Below are 22,548 nucleotides of genomic sequence, written 5' to 3' on the forward strand. Positions count from 1 at the left end.
CATGCTTTGGAAAAGAAGATGGTGGGGAGGGGGCACTTGACACAATATTGGGCAGCCTGACAAATACCCCCATCTTCTCATTGCCCTTTGTGTTGGCATTAGAAGTGTAGAAGAAATTAATGACTGTACTGTCCTGTACAAACCAGGCTACATGAACTATGCTTTTTTCTGGTACAAAGTATCTATTTACCTGTGCATGTTGGGAACATGTGGGATTTGGCTTTAAGCATCCACCTTCCATTCCAAGTAATCATCACTTAGTGGTTTAGTTCCATTCTTGTTCCATCCCACCAACCTTACCCTGTGCAAGATTGACCTAAAAGGAGCACGTTTTTAGAATCACTGACAGACTTACGTGTAAAATGTTTTGTTTAAAACTGTTGTACTTTTTGTATATTAAAAGTGATATTAATTATTAAACTCCAAAAAATTGCAGCTTACCACTTCTTAGACGAGGTGGCTGCATTGGTTTCCTTTTTTAAGCTTTTTTTTTTTATTTCCAAAAGGAAAAAAAAATATTGTCACTGCAACAGTTTTTTTTGTTCCTTATTGAAATAACAAACATTCCATACAAAAACGTATTTAGTGCATAACGGTTTACAACAGTATAGACTGAGATGAGGTATGTAAACAACATATACATGAACAGTCAGCAACTCATCAGAGACAATAGCTAATCTAGAAGCATCTATTCTAGCATATTTAAGTAAATGACTAGTTCATCTCATATTGGACATCTACAGCAGAAAATGATTGCTATGCACATAATGAAAACAGAAAAAAAAAGAGAAAAAGAAAAAAAGAAAAAGAATACAAACAAAACTTAACTACCATGGCCTTCACATTAATATTCTGATACAGACATGTTTGCACAGAGCACCATCAACTCCCAAACTTAGCCAGTATCATCCCTGTAGTAGACTGTTCTTCACTAATTGGTGCAGAGGATGACCCAGGGTATCCAGCCACAGCCGCCACATTGAGTAAAATTTCTTAGAGACATTTCTGTGTTGATAAGTGAGTTTTTCACGTATTAACATATTATTAACTGCTTCCACCCATTGTCCCCTGCTCAGCACTTGGGGCGATATCCAATATCGGGCTATTAATATACGGGCAATGTATAAAAAACATAATACCGCTACATGGCCATGAGGTGTAAGTAATTGCTCCTCGAAGGTGCCCAGCAAACAGACAATGGGAGTATGTGAAAGATGAAACTGAAAGACTTGTGAGATAGTAGCAATAACGCTTGACCAGCTGCGAAACAACTTTGGGCATCTCAAAATCATATGCAACAGGTCGCCGTTATCTCTTTCACACTTCGGACACAATGGCAAATTTCTACTCCCACACTTGTATAGTTGAACCGGTATCCTGTATGCTCTATGCAGTAAGAATAGATGAGAGACTTTTTGAAATGCCGAGACCGACGCTAGCGGGGCAGAGGCTAAGCATAGTTCCCACTGTTCCCCATCTATAGGCCCCAAGTCTCTTTCCCAGCCTTTCCTGCAGGGAGTACAGATGTGTCATGTGTAGAGTGTAACAGAATAGAATACACCCTAGAAATCATTCCCTTTTTATCTGTTTCCAGCAGAACATCATACATCAGTGAGTGGTCAGTTTGGGTCTGTATTGCGTGTCTGAGTTTTACATATTTTCAGAACTGACTTCTGGGAAGGGCAAACTGTCTGCAATTCCAAAAAGGATTTAAGTATCAACTGCAACTGTTTTATTTGGCTTTAATTTGTTAGTCAGGTTCATCTAAATATGCTAGTGCATCTCCCCAGATTGGCTGTCCAAAGGTGTATCCATTGCTTGTCCATCCAGAGTAGAGACACCCTAGGATAGGAAGTGGGTTGTTGGCCAGACTACCAGGTGAAAATAAAGGAAAAATACATTTAAAAGAAAATGAATGCAGCTACCATATTTAAGGATTGATAAGCTGCAATACGTTATTTTATCTCTGGAAGTAATGCTGCTTTAACTAAGTTGATCACTTTTTATTCTATAGGTTACCAAGATATTCCAAAAGTTTCTGCTCAAGTTCTTAAGGAACAGTTTGAGAAATCTCTCAAGGAAAAAAACACTAGCTTTGGTGGAAGTGTTACCTCACAAGGGAAATATACAAAGGTACATTTTTGGTAAAATGTAATAAAATGTGTCATACTAGTAAGCAAAACAAGTTGTTGATAACATAAAATAATACAAAAGACCAGTAAAATATGTCTTTGTGAAGTGATATCATCTCCAAGTAAAATATATGTTCAAGCTTAAATCTCCGAAAGTTAGAATTTTTATCTTTGCTATTTTCCCTGTTTTAAGCTTATCTTTTCTCATTTAACAAATTATTGTTCGTTCCACTGATACTATTTTCTCTGTACAAATTCATGACTTTCTGAGTGATTTTTTTTCTACGCTCAAAAACAAACTTATTTAAAGCACATTAAATATAACAACTGACTATATTTTATATAAATTACTGGTTCTGATGGGGAGTTTCTGCACCCTGCTGACTTCCTCTTAGTAGCTCTGTTAACAAAAGCAAAGGTCAACTTCCCCTTACTATAAATACCCGAAACAGTAGAATACTGTCAACTTTCATTTTAAAATTTCTAAAAAACTTAATGCATTTGGAATTTTCATGTACATCACTGAACATTGTTCTCCTACATAAAATTGGCAAACATTTTACATATAATACGTTTGTAGCAATATCTAAAAATAGGTTATAATTGATACAATATATACGCCAATATTGTGCAGCAAATGCACATTGAACAGCTGAATTAAAGTTATGTATTTTGTCCCCTGAAGATCTATAATGACCATCCAGAATTTGAGTGGCCAGTGGTAAATGCCAACAGCTGTGGCTCCACAAGCAATGTCTATGACTCGATGAGTTCAGCACTGAAAACAGGACGTTCTTCAAAGTCTTCTAGCACTAAATCTGTTCATTTTGGAAGTTTAGAAGAGTTCCCACCTCCTCCTCCTCCTCCAGATATTTTAGAGACTTCCGATATAGCAGATTTTTCCCAGTCCCCAGAACCTCCCAGTCCTCCTGAAAGACGTCTCTCACCCACTACAACTAAAGATGTGTTCTCAAAACAAAGGAACTTATATGAGTTGAAACGTTTATATAAGCACATTCATCCAGAAGTGAGAAAGAACTTACAAAAAGAATACGTCTCTGAAGTTTCTGATATTGTTAGCCAGTCTGAAAAAAAAGGTGATGTGCAACAAGCAAGATATGTTTTTGAACATCCATCAGGAAGCCCACAGAAATGCCTTAGCCCAGAAAGAGAGTACTTAGAATGGGATGAGATTTTAAAGGGAGAAGTGCAGTCAATGCGGTGGGTCTTCGAAAATCAACCTTTAGATTCCATTAAGGATGAATCACCTGAACAAAGTCATATAAAAAGTATTGGAGAACAAGAAATTATTGCTGGTGGGGATGTCAAGTATGCAACTTGGATGTTTGAAACACAGCCAATTCATGCCCTTGGTACAGATACCTCCAGTTCTTCAGAAAATGCTGATAAGGTTCCAGATTTAGCAAGAGGAGATGTCCGAACAGCTACATGGTTATTTGAAACTCAGCCATTAGATGCATTAAATAAACTTTACAAAGAAAATGATTCAGATATACTAAAGGCATCTGATGACATTCAAGGAGGAGATGTAAAAACAGGTAGATACCTATTTGAAACCCAGTATAGAGATGGAAGACTCTCTTATGTTGAGGAAATGAACATGCTGACACTTAGATCAGAGCTCCAAGAGATTAAAGGTGATGTTAAAAGAACAGTGAAAAAGTTTGAGACGGAACCTAAATATGTCTTAAAAGATCGCTCTGGGAAAGTCCTTGAGATAAAAACAGTCTGTAGAGAAGACATTGAAAAGGGAGATGTGAAAACAGCCCGATGGATGTTTGAAACTCAGCCTTTGGATATGATTAATCAAGATGAACTACAAATCAAAGTTGTCAGAGGCATATCTATAGAAGAAAATGTAAAAGGTGGAGTAGGAAAAGCAAAATGGCTATTTGAAACACAACCTCTGGATTCCATCAAAGAAGAAGATGATACTGTTACTCAAAAAGAAGACATCATTGGTGCAGATGTGTACCAGAAATGTTGGCTTTTTGAATCCCTTCCAATGGATATATTGAAAGACAATGCCAATGACAGGCCTCTTGAGGGACAAGAGATAATAGGTGGAAATGTGAGCAACACAAAGCATTTATTTGAAACTGTGCCAATGGATGAACTTAAAGAAGAAGTTGAGGTAGGCAAGCTTAATAAAGTGGTTACCAATGAAGAGGAAAGAGGGGATGTTCGCCATCAAAGATGGGTTTTTGAAACAAGGCCACTGGAACAGATAAGGGAGGAAAAGAAAGAATATATTCAAACAGTCAAGCTTGATGAAATCCACAAAGGAGATGTAACTGCCTGTAGAAGTGCATTTGAGAGTCAAAATTGGCAGACTGATGATTCTTCCTATAAGATTCAAATTGAAGATGTTAATAAGGGAGCTGTAAAACTCAACAAAAATCTTTTTGAAACAACACCGCTATATGCTATCGAAGATCGTTTTGGTCATTATCATGAGGTCAAGACTATCCGACAAGAGGAAGTTGTGAGGGGTGATGTAAGAAGTTACCAATGGATGTTTGAAACAATACCAATTGATCAGTTTGGAGAAAATGGTGAGAATTACCAAGTTATCAGGGGAATATCTTCTCAAGAAATACAGTCTGGAGATGTAAAAACAGGAAAATGGCTGTTTGAAACCCAGCCACTGGATTCAAAAAAATTTGGCAATGCTGAAGAAGCAGAAACTATAAAAGAAGGCAAAACTGACATTGTTAAAGGCGATGTCAAAATGTGTAAATGGCTTTTTGAAACACAGCCGATGGAAAATCTTTATGACAAGCAGATGCAAATGACAAACAGTGAAGAAATTCAGAAAGGAGATGTTAAAACCTGTACTTGGCTTTTTGAAACTCAGCCACTTGACACCATACAAGATGAAACAGATAAGTCAGTAAAGTTGCAAAGGGAGAACATTGAAGGCAGGGATGTGCAAACAGTTTGCTTCCTTTTTGAGACTCAGAATTTAGAGCATATCCAAGGAGAAGAGAAAAAAGACTTTAAAAGAGTAGTTGAAATTGATGTCCAGTCTGGTGATGTCTCAAGTATGAAATACATTTTTGAAAACCAACCTCTGGATAAAATTAGTTCTAGTTCACAAGAGGTGTTGCAAAAGATAAAAAGCATGACATCTGAAGACTTTCAAAAAGGCAACGTCTTAAATTGCAGGTGGCTGTTTGAAAACCAGTCTATTGATGAGATCAGTGAAAACCAAGAGAAAAACAAATCATCTTATGCCATCACAGATGTACAAGCTGGAAATGTAAAAAAAGGTTGCTTTATTTTTGAGACCTTTTCACTAGATCAGATCAAGGATGAATGTTCTGAAGATACAATGACAAAAACAGTTGGTGTGGAGGATATATTAAAGGGCGATGTGAAAAATTATACACTGATGTTTGAAACACAGCCCCTGTACGCTATTCAAGATAAAGAAGGATATTACCATGAAGTAACAACAGTGAAGAAAGAAGAGGTGTCTCACGAGAATGTCAGAGGAACAAGATGGCTGTTTGAGACTAAGCCGCTGGATTCTTTTAATGATTCCAATAATGTATTTGTTATAAAAGCTGTTACTCAAGAGGATATTCAGAAAGGAGATGTCAACGCTGTGCGGTGGCGGTTTGAAACACAACCATTAGACACAATTTCTGATCACACCAAGTTAGATATACGTACCATTACAACTATTGAGAGTGGAGATGTAAAAAGCAGTAGGGAAGTCTTTGAAAAGGAAAATAACACTCAGGCTGTGAGAACAGTAAGCATCAGTGAGATTAAACAAGGCAATGTTAAAACCTCTACTTGGTTATTTGAAACTCATACTCTTGATGAACTTCATGAAGAAGGTTATAATGATATTAAAACAGTAACAGTGGAAGACATACAGAAAGGGGATGTTCAAGAAGCTGTCTGGCTCTTTGAAAACCAGAGTTTAGACTCAATCCAAGTAAGGGATGAATGTGTTCAGGACACACTGAAGGAAGAAATTCCACAAGCTGATGTTCGGACTACAACCTGGCTCTTTGAAACAACACCTTTGCATGAGTTTAATGAGCACAAAACAGAAAGAGATGTTTTTATTGGAAAGAGCATCCAAGAAACATTAAAAGAACTATATAGCCACAAACTTGTGAATTCTCAAGGGATTATTTTAGAAGCTGATGAAATTGGTGATGTCCGCATGGCCAAATACCAGCTCATGAATCAAAAAAGTCCAGAAATAGAAAAAACAGAAGTTATAAGTGGTAATCTTCAAAATATAATGATGAACTTATTGTCCCAAAACTCTTCTACAGAAAGAATGATTCTTTTAAATGATGAAGAAAAGGGAAATATCTACTTGACAAAGTCACAATTGCTGAACAAATCCACCGATGTACAGGCAAACAGGGAAGAAATTATTGGAGGAGATGTACAAGAAGCTATCAAAAGCCTTCTTTCACATAAAGACCTTGGGAAGCAAGGAATACTTATTCAAGAAAGTGAGAAAGGGGATATAAAAATGACTGTGTACTCTCTTCTGAACAAGAATGACAATGGAGATTATGAGCGAGATGAAGTGGTAGGTGGAGATGTAAAACGTGCCATTTATAATTTAAAGTCATCTGCCATGACAAGTGAGAAACCAGAGAGAGTTAAAATTGATGATTTGGAAAGAGGTAATGTCCAGTTTTTTACTACCTGCATTGAATCTGGAGCTTTAGATTATCTAAAACGACTACAGGGTGTCTCTGATGAAATAGCTTCTGAGCACACTGATGAAATTATTGGAGGTGATGTCGAGGCTACCAAATTGTTGCTAAAAAAACAGCAGTACCAAATTGGGAGAACTGTTAATGAAACGGATATCATCCCTGGGGATGTATATAATACGGTTAAGGTTTTCATGACTGAGCCAGTAAATAAATCTTTTGATGCAAATAAAGAAGACATCATACGGGGAGATTTGAAGGCAACCCTAAATTCACTTAACCAAGCCATCAATCAGACTGTGGTTGTACAGAAAGAAGAGATTATTAAAGCTGACCTTCCTGCAACACTTAAGTCCCTTACAGAATCAGTTCACCAAGTGAAAGATACAGAAAAACCAGATGTTGTCCCTGGTGACATTCAGGGAACCATTGATTCTCTAGAAAAAGTAGTAAACCTTAAATCTGAGCTAATTAAAGAAGATGTGATTCGTGGCAACCTTGAGGAAACATTAAAATCTTTAAAAGAAGCACAGCAGTCAGTGAAAAAAGGAGAGAAAGAAAATGTAATCAAAGGAGACATCAGCACAACCATGCAAAACCTAATGGACTCCTCTGCTGAAAAGAGATATGTCCAGCATCAAGTCAGCATTCAAGGTGATGTAAAAGAAACCAAGAAGACATTGCTGCAGCCTTCATCCCAGACAACTCAAAGAAGAGCAAGTATTGAAGGAAATGTTAAAGATACAATTAAGACGTTTTTGCAGTCTGCTGAAAAAGCTCAAGCCTCAGGCAAACAGGAAATTTCAGTTGGAAAACTGATCGATATAGAATTTGATGACCAACAGACATCAAATGAAATGGATCATAAGAATCAGCAAAATATTAATTCTTTACAACAGGGGGTTATTGAAACATCAACAAGAACTGATCACAGAAGTAAAAAAAATATTAGGACACTCCAACCAAAAGCTATTGAAACTTTCAGCATGTTAGTAGATAGCAGACAAATTCATGGTGCCTCTGAACAAAAATTGGATAGCAAACTTACAATGTCTAAGGTTGATAAAGAGCAAAAGTCTGTAGCCAACAAATCCTGGAAAAAACATAACACATTCTCCGATGCTCAAACTGCAGAACTAATATCCGAAGAGAAAAAATATTTGGCTCAAGGATTTAGCAAGGGACAGATAGAAACAATGCCAACAGATCTAATCAATCAAAACAAAGTAATGCAAAAAGCAAAACTGTCATCCAATATCAATACTTCCAAATCCAGCGCTATCAATATGATTAATAGAAGCAGCTACCAAACCTCGGAACATGTTCACAAACAAGTAACAAATCAACAGTTACAGCAGCAGTCAAGAAGATTGGCTTTGAACAATGTTATGGATACTCAGCAAGCACAAGATTTAGATTCCATCAATAACAATGTAGAAATTGTAGGCAATACATTAATGTTTGAAGGTGGTATTGCATTACCAGAACAAGTCAAAAATAATGATAATATGTGTGCAACCATAAAATCCACCCATGAGAACAGTGACACAAGTAAAATTGTTACAAATAAAAGTCTCATGAACAATTATAATCTTAATGCAAAAGTAATAAAAGAAAGAAAAAAACCTGAGATCTTCTTCCCTCCTCCTCCACCTTTGCCGCATACTCCTGTATCAGAGCCTCCTTTGGCACCAACACCACCTCCACCACTTCCACCACCTCCACCTCCATTGCCGGCCTATTTGTTATTTAAAGGCACCGATGAACCTGAGTATTTTCCTTCACCACCCCCTCCTGTAGTGGGTAAAATTGACAATGACTTGCTACCACCTCCCCCTGAAACCCCATCGCTTATGTTGCAATTCAATGGACAAACGACAGAATTTGTCGGTAAGAAAGTGAGTTATATGCCCACTCATGAGCAGTCAGGCAAAAGCAAAAAAGAGTCAAAGACTTTTTCTAATACATATTCTGCAAAGCACTCAGAGGTAGCACAAAACTATAGTCAAAAAGAACAGGCAACAAATTATGTGGAGAAAAAAGCACCTGAATTGCTACCAAAGTCAAAGCTGCCTGTCTTTCAGTCTAAAACAGGGGTCACAGCATCTTCAAGGATTCAGGAAAATCAAAGTTTTACCAAGAAATCTACAATTTTGGTACAAGAACAAAATGCTAGTATGACTCAATCCCATTCTCAGCGCTCTGAAAAAACAGCAAGTCATCATGGGTTTCAAACACTCAGCAAAGGGGCTTTACATGCCAAGAAAGATGTATTATCTTCACCAAGTATATCTCCAGCACTAAAAACTGATATCCCAACTACTCATTCTAAAATAGAAGCTAATGCATGTACCCAAGAAACTTTAGTTCATAAACAAAGCCTAAACATCTCTCAATCTAAAGTTCAAGACTATGATCAACTAACATGTGATCAGGAATTAGAAAGAATTCAAGAAGAATCCTTAAAACCAAAGAAACAAATTTTGTTTTCACCAAGAATATCTCCAGCACCAATCAGTTTAACCCAGTCATTAAAACTGAACACTGTTAATCAAGCTAATGAAACAACACTCTCTGTATCAGCTGATAAAACTGCAGAACAGTTGCAAAATATTACCATGGCCCAGCTGAGTGACCATGACTTGGATCAACTTGCATGTGACCGTGAGATGGAAATAATTCATGAGCAAGCAACAAAACCTAAAAGAAAGGTGTTCTTTCCTCCTAGAATGTCTCCAGCTATTCAAGCTGAAACTCCCACCCTAAAACCTAAAACACACAGTAGAAAATTTAAGACTCCACTAATGATCGCTGAAGAAAAATACCGCCAACAAAGGGAAGAAATGGAGAAAAACAAAAGCAGGAATGTATCCCAAATTATCATAACAGCAGGTACTGAAACTCCTATAAAACAGGTCCCAGCAGAGTCAGAAACAGTCAAATTTATATCGGAGGAGAAATCTAAAACTATAGGGACACCAGCTGAAGATCTAATTCATATGAAAAGCCAAGAAAATGCAAAAGACACTACTTACAATATAAATCATCAAAATTCTGTTCAGTTAATGTCTACTTCCTCATCATCAGTCAACACGAATGTTCCAAAAGTACAAACATTTTCCACTGAAACACAAATGAAGCAGCTACAGCATTTAAAGGCCGTTAAGGAGTCCACAACAACAGAACAGGCAACTAAGCAACAAACTATGGAGAGGTTTGAAAAATCAATACAGATGAATCAGATGCAAACAGCCAAGCCATTTGATCTACAACTTAAAAATGAGACTCAAAGTTTAGAAACAGCAAAGTCCAAAATGACTGCCAAATCAGTAAATGCAACAGAGGATACAAAACACATTGACAACACATCTGTTATGATGAAGGAAAAATTAAATCAACATCTTAAAAATATACCTTCAACAGATAAGTATCTAAGCCAAGAGTTAAACACCCAATCAATTTCTCAAACTTCAGAGCAAAAGCAAGTACAGATCATTACTAATGTCCAAGCTGCGTCTAATGTAACAAAAAAACAGCAAAGTAATGATCTTGGTAGTGGCAGCAAAGTAACCAAACACATAGAATCACCAAAATTCCAACGAAAGTTACAGATTAAGAAAGAGCAGGTTAAAAGTGATACTGTAATCAACCAAAACATTGCTAGTGTTAATGCAAATGTGGCAAAATCAAAAAGTATCCAGCAATTCCAAATGCGTCATCAACAAACCTCACTTCCACCACCACTTCCAAAAGAAGTGACAAAAGAACATGTTTCCACTGTCCAAAATGTTGCTGCAGGAAAGCAAGCTAGAGAAGCAAAAGAAGTAACCGAAAGCCATGAAACCCACATATCTTCAGAATCACAGGAGCAAGTGAAATCTTCAAATGTAATAGAATATCTCAGAAAATGTGAAGAGTTGCAACAGACATTGTCAAGTGCCAAGAAATTTGAAATAGAACCACAAACTCTGAATATAAACACTTTTAGAATGTTTCTAAGCACTGTTCCTTCTTGGTTAATCAGTGCTGAAAAAAAGGAAGACATGGCACAACAGGCCGATTCTAACAATATGGAAGGGATTACAGAGCAAGTGTCCTACATTAGGAAACATGCAAAGGACATGCATTCAAGCTTTGAAGGCAATATTCGGACAGCTATAAGAAATTCCACATTTGCAAAAAATAAAAACGAAACCCACATTTCAAGTGGAGTATCACAGAAGGAAGTAAGCACAGTTTCGAAAAAAGTTGACGTGGCAAGTAGACAAAGAAAGATCAGCAATGATTTCAGTAGGTTACCAACTGATATGAAGCAATCTGATATCAGAGCATGTTCTCCTTTGCTGAGGATGCGATCACCATCACCTACTTATATAACTATAGAATCTACTGTAAGACGTACAGAATCGCCACAAAAAGACAGAGCTCCATGCGCTTCTGCTCCCCCAAAAGAACCAGTTACTGTACCATTACCACCGAAACGTACCGCAGCAGTCAAAACAACTCCAACTCCTTCTCCATCTCCCCAAAGGAATCGTACAGAGCAGCTTGCAAAACTCAAAGACACCACTGCAAAGTTATCTCAAGGAACAACATCACATCGAGCTGTTACTCCGATTCCAGTAGTGGTAGAAAAAAGATGCGAGATTGTACATTCTCCCTCAACTTTACGAAGGCAGCTTAAAATAGAGAGCCATACCACAGGCTCTGTAAGTACCACGCCTGTACCTTTAGGTGAAGTGACAGTCAGCACAGTGGAGGACCGCACAGAAATTTACGAGGAAGCAAGAATATCTGAAATGCATCAAGCACTCTCTCAAAGTGATCCAAAGCACATTCCAAAGTGGCTGGGCCCAGACTTGGATAGTTTGGATGTATTATCCATCTCACAGAAAACCAATATTCCTGCAGAACACACATTTGAACCAAAAGCTAAAAATGTTTACGTGAGAGATGAAACAAATAAGAGATCAAATACAGACAGTTCAAGAGAAGTCCAAACAGCAGGCCAAACAGAAAGTGTAAATTCTCACATCAGAGCACAAACTGGACAAAAAAAGTCACTGCAGAAGGAAAGTAAAAAAATTGCTTCTGATGTTCCTTCAACAGTGAAATCTAGGACAGTTCCAATAAAACAGCTTAAAGACCACAGAGAGAACACATCCAAACGTATATTTGTAAGCAGTCAAGAAGAGAGCAGTGAGCATTTATTTAAACCAGCAGTGCATTCTGAGACAATAGCCCAAGTTTCCGGAGCTGACAAGATGGAAAGCAAGGTGACTAGGTCAAGGGCTCCATGGAAGCCTGAAGGTGTAAAGCCAGGCTTCGAATTCAAACATGCTCCTCCAACATATGAAGATGTCATATCAGGTCACATGCTTGACATTTCTACTGCTGAATCTCCAGAGGAAATATTAAAGAATTTTCAGAAAACCTGGGAGGAAAGTGAAAGGGTATTTAAGAGTCTTGGCTATACCCTCTCAGATACTTCTGAAATGACAAGCAGCTATCATCAGGAAGAATATATTGCTGGTAAATTGGCATGACCAGTTTGAGGCACCATTAACAAACTAAATATTGCAGACTGTGCGTGAAGTCATTTGCAGTTCGGTTGAAATACAATTTGTGGCTCAAAACTAACATTTTTTTACCTGCTAGTATAGTTACTACTGCTTTTTCTCTGTTTTTTCCTAAAGGCCTCTTCTTTACTGACTTGCTCTGTGTGTTTGTGACTAACATTGACTGCTGTGCTGAAAGTAGAATGGAATTTAATCTTGAGGTAAAAACAATACTGTCATTTGCATATGTTTGCATACTAATTGCACTCAAAGCATACATGGTTTGCATATGATTTAATAACTGCTTAAAATATTGCAAAATGTCAGACAAGTAGTATTTTATGTTTCTGATTAACTGTTCTGCAAGTAAAGAAACAATGCTGTTTCACAAGAAGCTGTGAAATATAGAGTATCCACGATACAGCATTGTGAAGGGCAACACACGGCAGTTTTTTTATTGATGTATGATCTCAGGGCACAAGCACTATGTGACTCACTGCTAAGAGTTAAAGTGGGCCTTGCATAAAAAAATAAAAATAATAAAAATAGTAAAATAGTTTAATAGTAAAAATACTAGGGCACACCTAAAAAGGAAACAGAATTTATGAAAAAGTATCAAGATACTTATCTTAGACCATGGCTTCCATTGACATCTATTGGCACTTGTGACATCATACAAACTTACCCTCTAATACTTAGGGTCTCAAAACTTGCAAGAATGCACTCCCATAACTTTTTATATAATGTTGGGACAAAGCGATCCATTAACTCTTAATAGGTTACCCAAGAAAACAGCTTGGTTCTGCATAGTATACTGTGGTAGAGTTTACTGAAACATCTTTGCATTATTTATTCCAATATGAATTAGATTTATATGGTAAATCTCAAATACTTTATATGACAAAACATTAATAACCACAAAAATACATATATGGAAAATATTTGAGCACTGTGTGAGTTGTAAACCACAGATATAATTAAACCTTTCAGTGCTTGTATGTGACTTCCGTGTGCAACGTCTAAGTCTAGTATACCGTAATGTTTGTCCCTGCTAAACCCCTTGGACAACCATAAGAACTGCTATAATTTAGCATATTATATGGAACTCCACAGCCTCACTAAATAAAAATCAATGCAATATAATTATCTAGTCAAATGCAGCACAGACTGTAGCATCATTACACTGCCTGAAGAGCAGCTGCAAAATGAGACTACATTATTTTATGATGTTATTGTAACTGCTACGTATATGTTCTCAAACAACATTGTCTGACCTTGTTTTAATGAACTTAAATTCTTAGTGAATTTTTTGAAAGATGCCTTGCTGCATAAAATGTGCATTAGCATAATCTAGATTCTGTCGTGCATACTTTCCTGTGATAGACAACAGAACAGCAGATGTTGGTTAAATCATAAAAAGAAATAAATTACCTAAAGAACTTCAAATTTATAATGATAGGATATGATAACTTTGAAGGTGCAGTTATGGTTAGGTTACTGAGTGTATTGGTCTGGGATGTAGCTATTTCAAGTGAATAGATTTTCAATGTGTTCTGGTTTAAGGTAAACATAAGATAACAATAGGCTGGCTATAAACAGATAAATATTGACTAATGAAAAATCTAAACTTTAGATGAGTATGTTATTTTCTCAGTTTTCCCATGCACTGCATAGCCCAATTCCCCATGCTCAATTACGGCTCTTTATATGACAGGGAACAGATGAAAATATTATTTTCTTCCAAATTAATTTTTGAATGTCCATATAGTCCCAGGAGCATTTTGTAATGATCTTTCATGTCCCATCAATGAACCGGTTACTGAGTAAATGTGCAGAAATTATTTGATTTGACAGGCTTGCTACCTGTATTGTAGCCTTTACAGAAGCAAACAGACCTTCCCAAAGGTCGTATAGCTTGTTGCCAATGACAGAGAGGACTGTATGCACCACAGTTGATTAAGCTCTGCAAGTAGGAGCATGGCAAAGAAACTCTGAACTACTGATAACACTTAGGAAGCTTTGCAACTGTAATGAAGTTTAAAAATGCATAGATTCCAACTGTTCCTTATTTGGAGGGACTGTCCCTCTTTTGGAACCAAGTTATTTTGCTCCTCTTTCTTGGTTAGGTGTTCCTCTTTTTTTGTCAGATGTATACACCTCTCTAAAAATATAGATTTTCTAACTACCAAAAGTGTTATACTACACAAAATCTTTCATCCAACCTTTAAATGATTGCATTTGTGACTTTGAAAAGCCATAAATGAATATTTTAGTAAAAAAAATAGTACTTGTGGCATCAACCAAGCATTTTTTGCATAATAATAATTCACAGCCCACATAACTGTGTGTATACTCTTAATTGGTGTCCCTCTTTCTCATCTTAGAAAGTCTTAAAGTATGAAAATGCACTCAAATTGCTTTGAGCTAGTTCTTTCAATCCCACAGTATCTAGCTCTAGTCCCTTAAAGCCATCACTGTTGGTGTCTCCACCTGCCTGCTTAGCAAGATGCATAAAAAAATAATAATAAAGGTAGATTTTTTTTGTGAAGTCCGGAGGCAGGACCTAGTATGAAAGGACAAAACAGGGGTTCAGCATGGGTATGGGAGATGATGTTAGGGATATGTAGGCTCTGCACCATTTGTGAACGTAAGCATTGCATGGGCAACAATTTTCAGATGACAACCTTTAAAGGGAACAGTGATCTCAATCCATAGAATCAGGCTCCCCCATCCCTTTTCCATATGCATGAATAGTGGCTCACAGTGATGGCCCACATACAGTTATGGTAAATAGCACTAATCGAATTGACTTGTTTGTGTTTAATGCATGTTTAACATAATACAGACACATACATGTAGCTTCTGCAGTTTCAAGGTTCTACCAGAAAGAGAAATGTGAGTTTTATGCAATAAGAAAAACATAATGACTTTTATGCCCTGTACACACGGTCGGACATTGATCGGACATTCCAACAACAAAATCCATGGATTTTTTCCGACGGATGTTGGCTCAAACTTGTCTTACATACACACGGTCACACAAAGTTGTCGGAAAATCCGATCGTTCTGAACGCGGTGACGTAAAACACGTACGTCGGGACTATAAACGGGGCAGAAGCCAATAGCTTTTGTCTCTTAATTTACTCTGAGCATGCGTGGCACTCTGAGTGTGCGTCGGATTTGTGTACACACGATCGGAATTTCCAACAACGGATTTTGTTGTCGGAAAATTTTATAGCAAGCTCTCAAACTTTGTGTGTCGGAAATTCCTATGGAAAATGTGTGATGGAGCCCACACACGGTTGGAATTTCCGACAACAAGGTCCTATCACACATTTTCCATTGGAAAATCCTATCGTGTGTACAGGGCATTAGAGTTTAAACTTTAGGAGTAACTCCACTTTTATTAAGAAAAACAATCCCCTCTGAAGAAATAGCTGTTTGTTTCATTATGCCTTTTGGATACTGATTCTAAAAAGGAATTGGGGGAACTGGTTCATTATAATCAGCTGGTGCACTCTCAATGAGAAAAGCTGAATAATCTGCTTCCCTTTAGAAGTATTTAACCCTGGGGAAATAGATCACCAAAACTGAAATTCCTACTGCAGGGGGTGCCCAAAATTTGACTCTGACTTACACAGGCAGAAAATTACAATTCTGGGGTAGTTCTGTATACCAATGGTGTATGTGCCATGTTGCTTTTTTCATATTTTACAGAAAATTACAGTGACTGCAGAATGAAAAGGAAAGGACGTTTTTGGATTGTGTAGCAATTGTATATACTATATATATTTTTTTGCTATACTTTTTCCATGAAAGTGGAGTTACCCTTTAAGCTTTAATCAAAACAAGAATAGAACAAGAATTAATATGTTGCTGTATTCTTTCTAGAAAACGCTTCCGCAGGAAAAGGAAATGTGCACCGTTTGTCAAAAGAAAGTTTACCCAATGGAATGCCTGGTGGCAGACAAGCAGATCTTTCATAAGAACTGCTTCCGCTGTAACCATTGTAGGAGTAAGTTAAGGTGAGTGGTCTCAATGAAAAAAATGAAAATAATGAAAGTTGAACTTTAGACAAACAGCTAAAAAAACAGATGAAATATGTACATAAATATGGGTGTTGTTTTACTTGCCAAAGGGTTTGTATCTCTGCCCATCCATTTCTGATATTTACACAGCTCTGCCACATTAGAATCTGGCAGAGAAGAGATCTAATTTTTCATTCACAGCAATACAAAGCCCTGGCCTATACTTGTAGATCCACGATTAACCCCAGTCTGGGTGAAATGCATAAGGCTACTTATGTATACACCACTCCTACAGCACCTCAAAGATGTGGCTTGCAGGAATTTTTTTGGCGTCCTGCCAGCGCACCGCCCCAGTGTGAAAGCCCTCTGGCTTTCACACTGGAGTGACAGGAGAGGCTCTTTACAGGCGCTATGCAGGCACTATTTTTAGCGCTATAGTGCCTGTAAAGCACCTCAGCGTGGAAGCAGCCTTAGAGGGATGTGGCCAGAGGGTGGGGTCTGTAGCTGAAACTTGTACTTTCACTTTGTAATGTGGATGATACACACAGGGTACAACCCAGGGCTTTGTATTGCTGTGGATAGATGGAACGGATACATGCAGCACAGAGGAAGCTGGCAGGATGTTATGTAGGATGCTTTGAGAGGTGCCATATTTTCCCTGCACATATTTTTATGTTATGCCCTGTACACATGATTGCACATTCCGACAACAAAATCCATCTGATTTTTTCTGATGGATGTTGGCCCAAACTTGTCTTGCATACACGCGGTCACACAAAGTTGGTTGGAAATTCCGAACGTCAAGAAGGTGGTGACGTCAACACGTACGACGAGCCGAAAAAAATGAAGTTCTATAGCCAATGCTGCTCTTCTGCTTGATTCCGAGCATGCGTGGCACTTTGTACATCGGAATTGTCTACACCCGATCGGAATTTACACGAACGGATTTTGTTGTCGGAAAATTTTAGAGCCAGCTCTCAAACTTTGTGTGTCAGAAATTCCGAAGGAAAAAGTCAGATGGAGTCCGACAACAAGCTCCGATCGCACATTTTCCGTCAGAAAGTCCGACCGTGTGTATAGGGCATAACATGTTTTATCCCTCCCAACTTGTGACTGGACAGTGAAAGGAGAAGTGGCAGACTGGGGAGTTCATCTCTGCTTTCTTCTCCTCTCATCATGATCCTTGCAATTCAGCATGGCATATTGGCCACGAGTGCTGCTTATGCTGTACATGGGCTGCAAGAGGCTTTTACCAAACCAAATTAAGGTACTTAAACTGTTTGCATATAACAAAAGATGTATTGCTGAAAAAAGAGCTGCATTCATCTGTGTCTTTTATATCTGCCTGGAGTTTAAGTAAACCCACCTATCGTTTTCAGCCAAGGAAGTTGCCATCTTTGCCAAGTTTAATCTACAACTGCTATGATGGTGCACATGTGATCAGTTATGACACCAGCCATTGGATGGTTTGACAGTTTGGTTGAGAACACAACCAATGGGAAATCTTACATTTCCGTCACGTGGCGGAAATTAAACCGTTTTATGGATGGGTTTACTTCCGCTTTAAGCAGAATGTATGTACAGTCAAAATTTATTTTTTTTGAGTTTTGAACAGTGTGGAAAGATTAGAATCCTTGTCAGGATTTTTTATTGCTGCTACGAGATATATCAAAAAGGCATCAAGACTTTGACACTTATTTGTTACAGAACATGAAATGACCATAAATATTTAATGAGCTGACTTGGTCAGGTAAGGCTGCAAATGTGGAGTGAGGCTCCCCTAAGCCCTGGTTCACATTGATGCGATTTGACGTGCGATTTGACATGTCAAATTGCATGCTACATCGGCGGCTTTTTTCCGCAGTGGACTCGTCCGAATCGTTGCAACGCCGACTCCCAAAAGTAGTTTCTGTACTGCTTTTAGCCAATTTCAGGTGAGATTTCAATAGACATCTGTGCAGGAAATCACACAGATGTCTCTGAAATCGTCAGACTGACATGCAGGAATGAAACCGTGCAAATTCAGCTGATCAATGTGAACCAGGGCTCAGATAGATACACAGAAAAGTAACTCAAAACATGGACATATATCACAAGAACCAAACCAAAGGTGAAAGGGTCCAAAATGCTTTAATTGTTCATAAAAGTGATCATATAGAACAGCTAATGTGTTTTGAGGTACCAAACATGCTCCCTTTTAATCAGGGCTACAAAACAAATGCAAGTTTTAAACATTATAAAAATCAAGGGATATATACCCCTTTGCATATGATATTGGAATCGAGTATATAATAATATCTTATGAACAAATAACAAAAATCAGAATGCTTAGTTGATAAACAATAAAATAATAAGATGATCAAAGTCATCTTAAAATAAAGGACAATACTAGTGTCCTATAAATGAAATGCAGACTATTAGCATGCATTAAAAAGATAATTTAGTCCAGAGATAAAACGATAATTCTGCCACTTTATAAAACTCTGGAATCTCTGGAAAAAATCTGGAGTATTCCATACAGTTCTGGTCACCAATCCTCAGAAAGGATGTGCTGGAACGAGACAGAGTCCAGAGAAGGGCAACTAAATTAATGAGCGGACTGGAGGACCTCAATTATGAGGAACAGCCACAAGTGCTAAATGTATTCTTCCTGGAGAAGAGACGCTTGAGAGGAGATAAGATAGCGATATACAAATATCTCAATGGTGATCCCAGCATAGGAAAAAATGATTCAGTCTCAGGGAGTGTAATGCCGTATACACACAGGCAGACTTATCGACCAGACTGGTCCGACGGGACGAATCCGTCGGACAATCCGTGTGTGTGTGGGCTTCATTGGACCTGCAGCGGACTTTTTCGGTTGAAAATCAGACGGGCTTTAGATTTGGAACATGTTTCAAATCTTTCCAGCGGACTCGAGTCCGGTCGAAAAATCCGCTCGTCTGTATGCTAGTCCGACGGATGAAAACCCACGCTAGGGCAGCTATTGGCTACTGGCTATCAACTTCCTAATTTTAGTCCGGTCGTACGTCATCAAGTACGAATCCATCGGACCTTGGTGGGATGTGTGTAGGCAAGTCCGTTCGTTCGCAAGTCCGTCGGAAGTTCATCAAAAGTCCGTTGAAAGTCCGTCGGAAAGACCGTTGAACCTTTGATGCTGAAAAGTCCGCCCGTGTGTACACGGCATTAGAGGACACAGGGCCATATAATGAGATTGGGGGAGAAGCGGTTTGACCTTAAGCTGCGTAGGGGGTATTTCACTGTCAGGGCGATAAGGATGTGGAACTCTCTTCCATAATTGGTGGTGTCAGCAGGAAATGTTGATAGTAGGGATGAGCTTCGTGTTCGAATCGAACGCATGTTCGACTCGAACATTGCCTGTTCAGTCGTTCGCTGAATTCTGAATGATATGGGCCATTCGCGCCAAATTCTAGTGGCGAGTCACGGCCCAAAATTCACTGCGGCATCGCAGTGCATTGCTGGCTGATGATTGGCCAAGCATGCACTATGACCCGCATGTTTGGCCAATCACAGCGCCGTCTGTACAGAGAGCCGTAATTGGCCAAAGCCAGGGTGGCTTTGGCCAATTATGGCTCAGGGGGTTTAGTACACACTCCACACTATATAATGCCGCCTGCACGGCGGCCCTGTGTAGTGTGTTCCGGCATTGAGAGAGAGAGAGAGATAGACAGAGAGACAATGTCATTTGATTTAAGTTAGATAGAGTAGGCAGGCGAGTCAGTTAGCTGCACTTACAGTGTATACATACATACATCCTAGGTGTTATATATATATATTGTATTCAGTTTAGCTAGATCCATTCCTGTTATTCTCTTCCTACTACTGACAGGCAGGCAGGTGTTTTTACAGTATTTACAGCTACCTGAAGAAAATTGCTGGTGTTCTTCTGATCCTATTAGTCCTATTAGCTACAGTATTTACAGTTAGTGTAGTGCGTCCTCTGCACAGTGTGCACCTAAAGCTACTTGAAGAAAATTTGTGTTCTTCTGATCCTATTAGCACAGTACCGCAGGCATCTGTAGTATTTACAAGTTAGTGCAGTGCGTCCTTTGCACAGTGTGCACCTAAATCTACCTAAACAAAATTAGTGGTGTTCTTCTGATCCTATTAGTATAGTACCGCCGGCAGCTGCAGTATTTACAAGTTAATGTAGTGCATCCTCTCCACAGTGTGCACCTAAAGCTACCTGAAGAAAATTAGTGGTGTTCTTCTGATCCTATTAATACCACAGGCAGGCAGCTACAGGATTTAGTTAGTGTAGTGCGTCCTCTGCACAGTGTGCACCTAAAGCTACCTGAAGAAAATTAGTGGTGTTCTTCTGATCCTATTAGTACAGTACCACAGGCAGCTGTTGTATTTACAAGTTAGTGTAGTCCATCCTCTGCACAGTGTGCACCTAAAGCTACCTGAAGAAAATTAGTGGTGTTCTTCTGATCCTATTAGTACAGTACCGCAGGCAGCTGCAGTATTTACAAGTCAGTGTAGTGCGTCCTCTGCTCAGTGTGCACCTAAAGGTACCTGATGAAAATTAGTGGTGTTCTTCTGATCCTATTAGTACAGTACCGCAGGCAGCTACAGTAGTTACAGTTAGTGTAGTGCGTCCTCTGCACAGTGTGCACCTAAAGCTACCTGAAGAAAATTAGTGGTGTCTTTTGATCCTATTAGTACAGTACCGCAGGCAGCTGCAGTATTTACAAGTTAGTGTAGTGCGTTCCCTGCACAGTGTGCACCTAAAGCTACCTGAAGAAAATTAGTGGTGTTCTTCTGATCCTATTAGTACAGTACCACAGGCAGCTGTAGTATTTACAAGTTAGTGTAGTCCATCCTCTGCACAGTGTGCACCTAAAGCTACCTGAAGAAAATTAGTGGTGTTCTTCTGAACCTATTAGTACAGTACCACAGGCAGCTGTAGTATTTACAAGTTAGTGTTGTGCGTCCTCTGCACAGTGTGCACCTAAAGCTACCTGAAGAAAATTAGCGGTGTTCTTCTGATCCTATTAGTACAGTACCGCAGGCAGCTGCAGTATTTACAAGTTAGTGTTGTGCGTCCTCTGCTCAGTGTGCACCTAAAGCTACCTGAAGAACATTAGTGGTGTTCTTCTGATCCTATTAGTACAGTATCGCAGGCAGCTACAGTATTTACAAGTTAGTGTAGTGTGTCCTCTGCACAGTGTGCACCTAAAGCTACCTGAAGAAAATTAGTGGTGTCTTTTGATCCTATTAGTACAGTACCGCAGGCAGCTGCAGTATTTAAAAGTTAGTGTAGTGCGTTCCCTGCACAGTGTGCACCTAAAGCTACCTGAAGAAAATTAGTGGTGTTCTTCTGATCCTATTAGTACAGTACCACAGGCAGCTGTAGTATTTACAAGTTAGTGTAGTCCATCCTCTGCACAGTGTGCACCTAAAGCTACCTGAAGAAAATTTGTGGTGTTCTTCTGATCCTATTAGTACAGTACCACAGGCAGCTGTAGTATTTACAAGTTAGTGTAGTGCGTCCTCTGCACAGTGTGCACCTAAAGCTACCTGAAGAAAATTAGCGGTGTTCTTCTGATCCTATTAGTACAGTACCGCAGGCAGCTGTAGTATTTACAAGTTAGTGTAGTGCGTCCTCTGCTCAGTGTGCACCTAAAGCTACCTGAAGAAAATTAGTGGTGTTCTTCTGATCCTATTAGTACAGTACCGCAGGCAGCTACAGTATTTACAGTTAGTGTAGTGTGTCCTCTGCACAGTGTGCACCTAAAGCTACCTGAAGAAAATTAGTGGTGTTCTTCAGATCCTATTAGTACAGTACCACAGGCAGCTGTAGTATTTACAAGTTAGTCTAGTGCGTCCTCTGCACAGTGTGCACCTAAATCTACCTAAACAAAATTAGTGGTGTTCTTCTGATCCTATTAGTACAGTACCGCAGGCAGCTGCAGTATTTACAAGTTAGTGTAGTGCGTCCTCTGCACAGTGTGCACCTAAAGCTACCTGAACAAAATTAGTGGTGTTCTTCTAATCCTATTAGTACAGTACCACAGGCAGCTGTAGTATTTACAAGTTAGTGTATTGCGTCCTCTGCACATTGTGCACCTAAAGTTACCTGAAGAAAATT

The 22,548-nt window shown here is 38.8% G+C and overlaps 1 protein-coding gene across 2 annotated transcripts in view; it reads left to right on the top strand.

The window, feature by feature from the left end:
- XIRP2 (xin actin binding repeat containing 2) overlaps positions 1-22,548 on the top strand; it is a 290,910-nt gene that overhangs the window by 247,833 nt on the left and 20,529 nt on the right. For both annotated transcript variants that reach the window (XM_073633972.1, XM_073633973.1), the window contains exons 6-8: positions 2,015-2,133; positions 2,818-12,379; positions 16,297-16,430. In XM_073633972.1, the coding sequence (XP_073490073.1) occupies positions 2,015-2,133; positions 2,818-12,379; positions 16,297-16,391 (9,776 nt within the window). In that variant the 3' untranslated portion in view covers positions 16,392-16,430. The remainder of the gene's footprint in view (positions 1-2,014; positions 2,134-2,817; positions 12,380-16,296; positions 16,431-22,548) is intronic.

The sequence above is a fragment of the Aquarana catesbeiana genome, linkage group LG06 (genome assembly GCF_042186555.1).
Source record: "Aquarana catesbeiana isolate 2022-GZ linkage group LG06, ASM4218655v1, whole genome shotgun sequence".
NCBI classification, from domain to species: domain Eukaryota; kingdom Metazoa; phylum Chordata; class Amphibia; order Anura; family Ranidae; genus Aquarana; species Aquarana catesbeiana.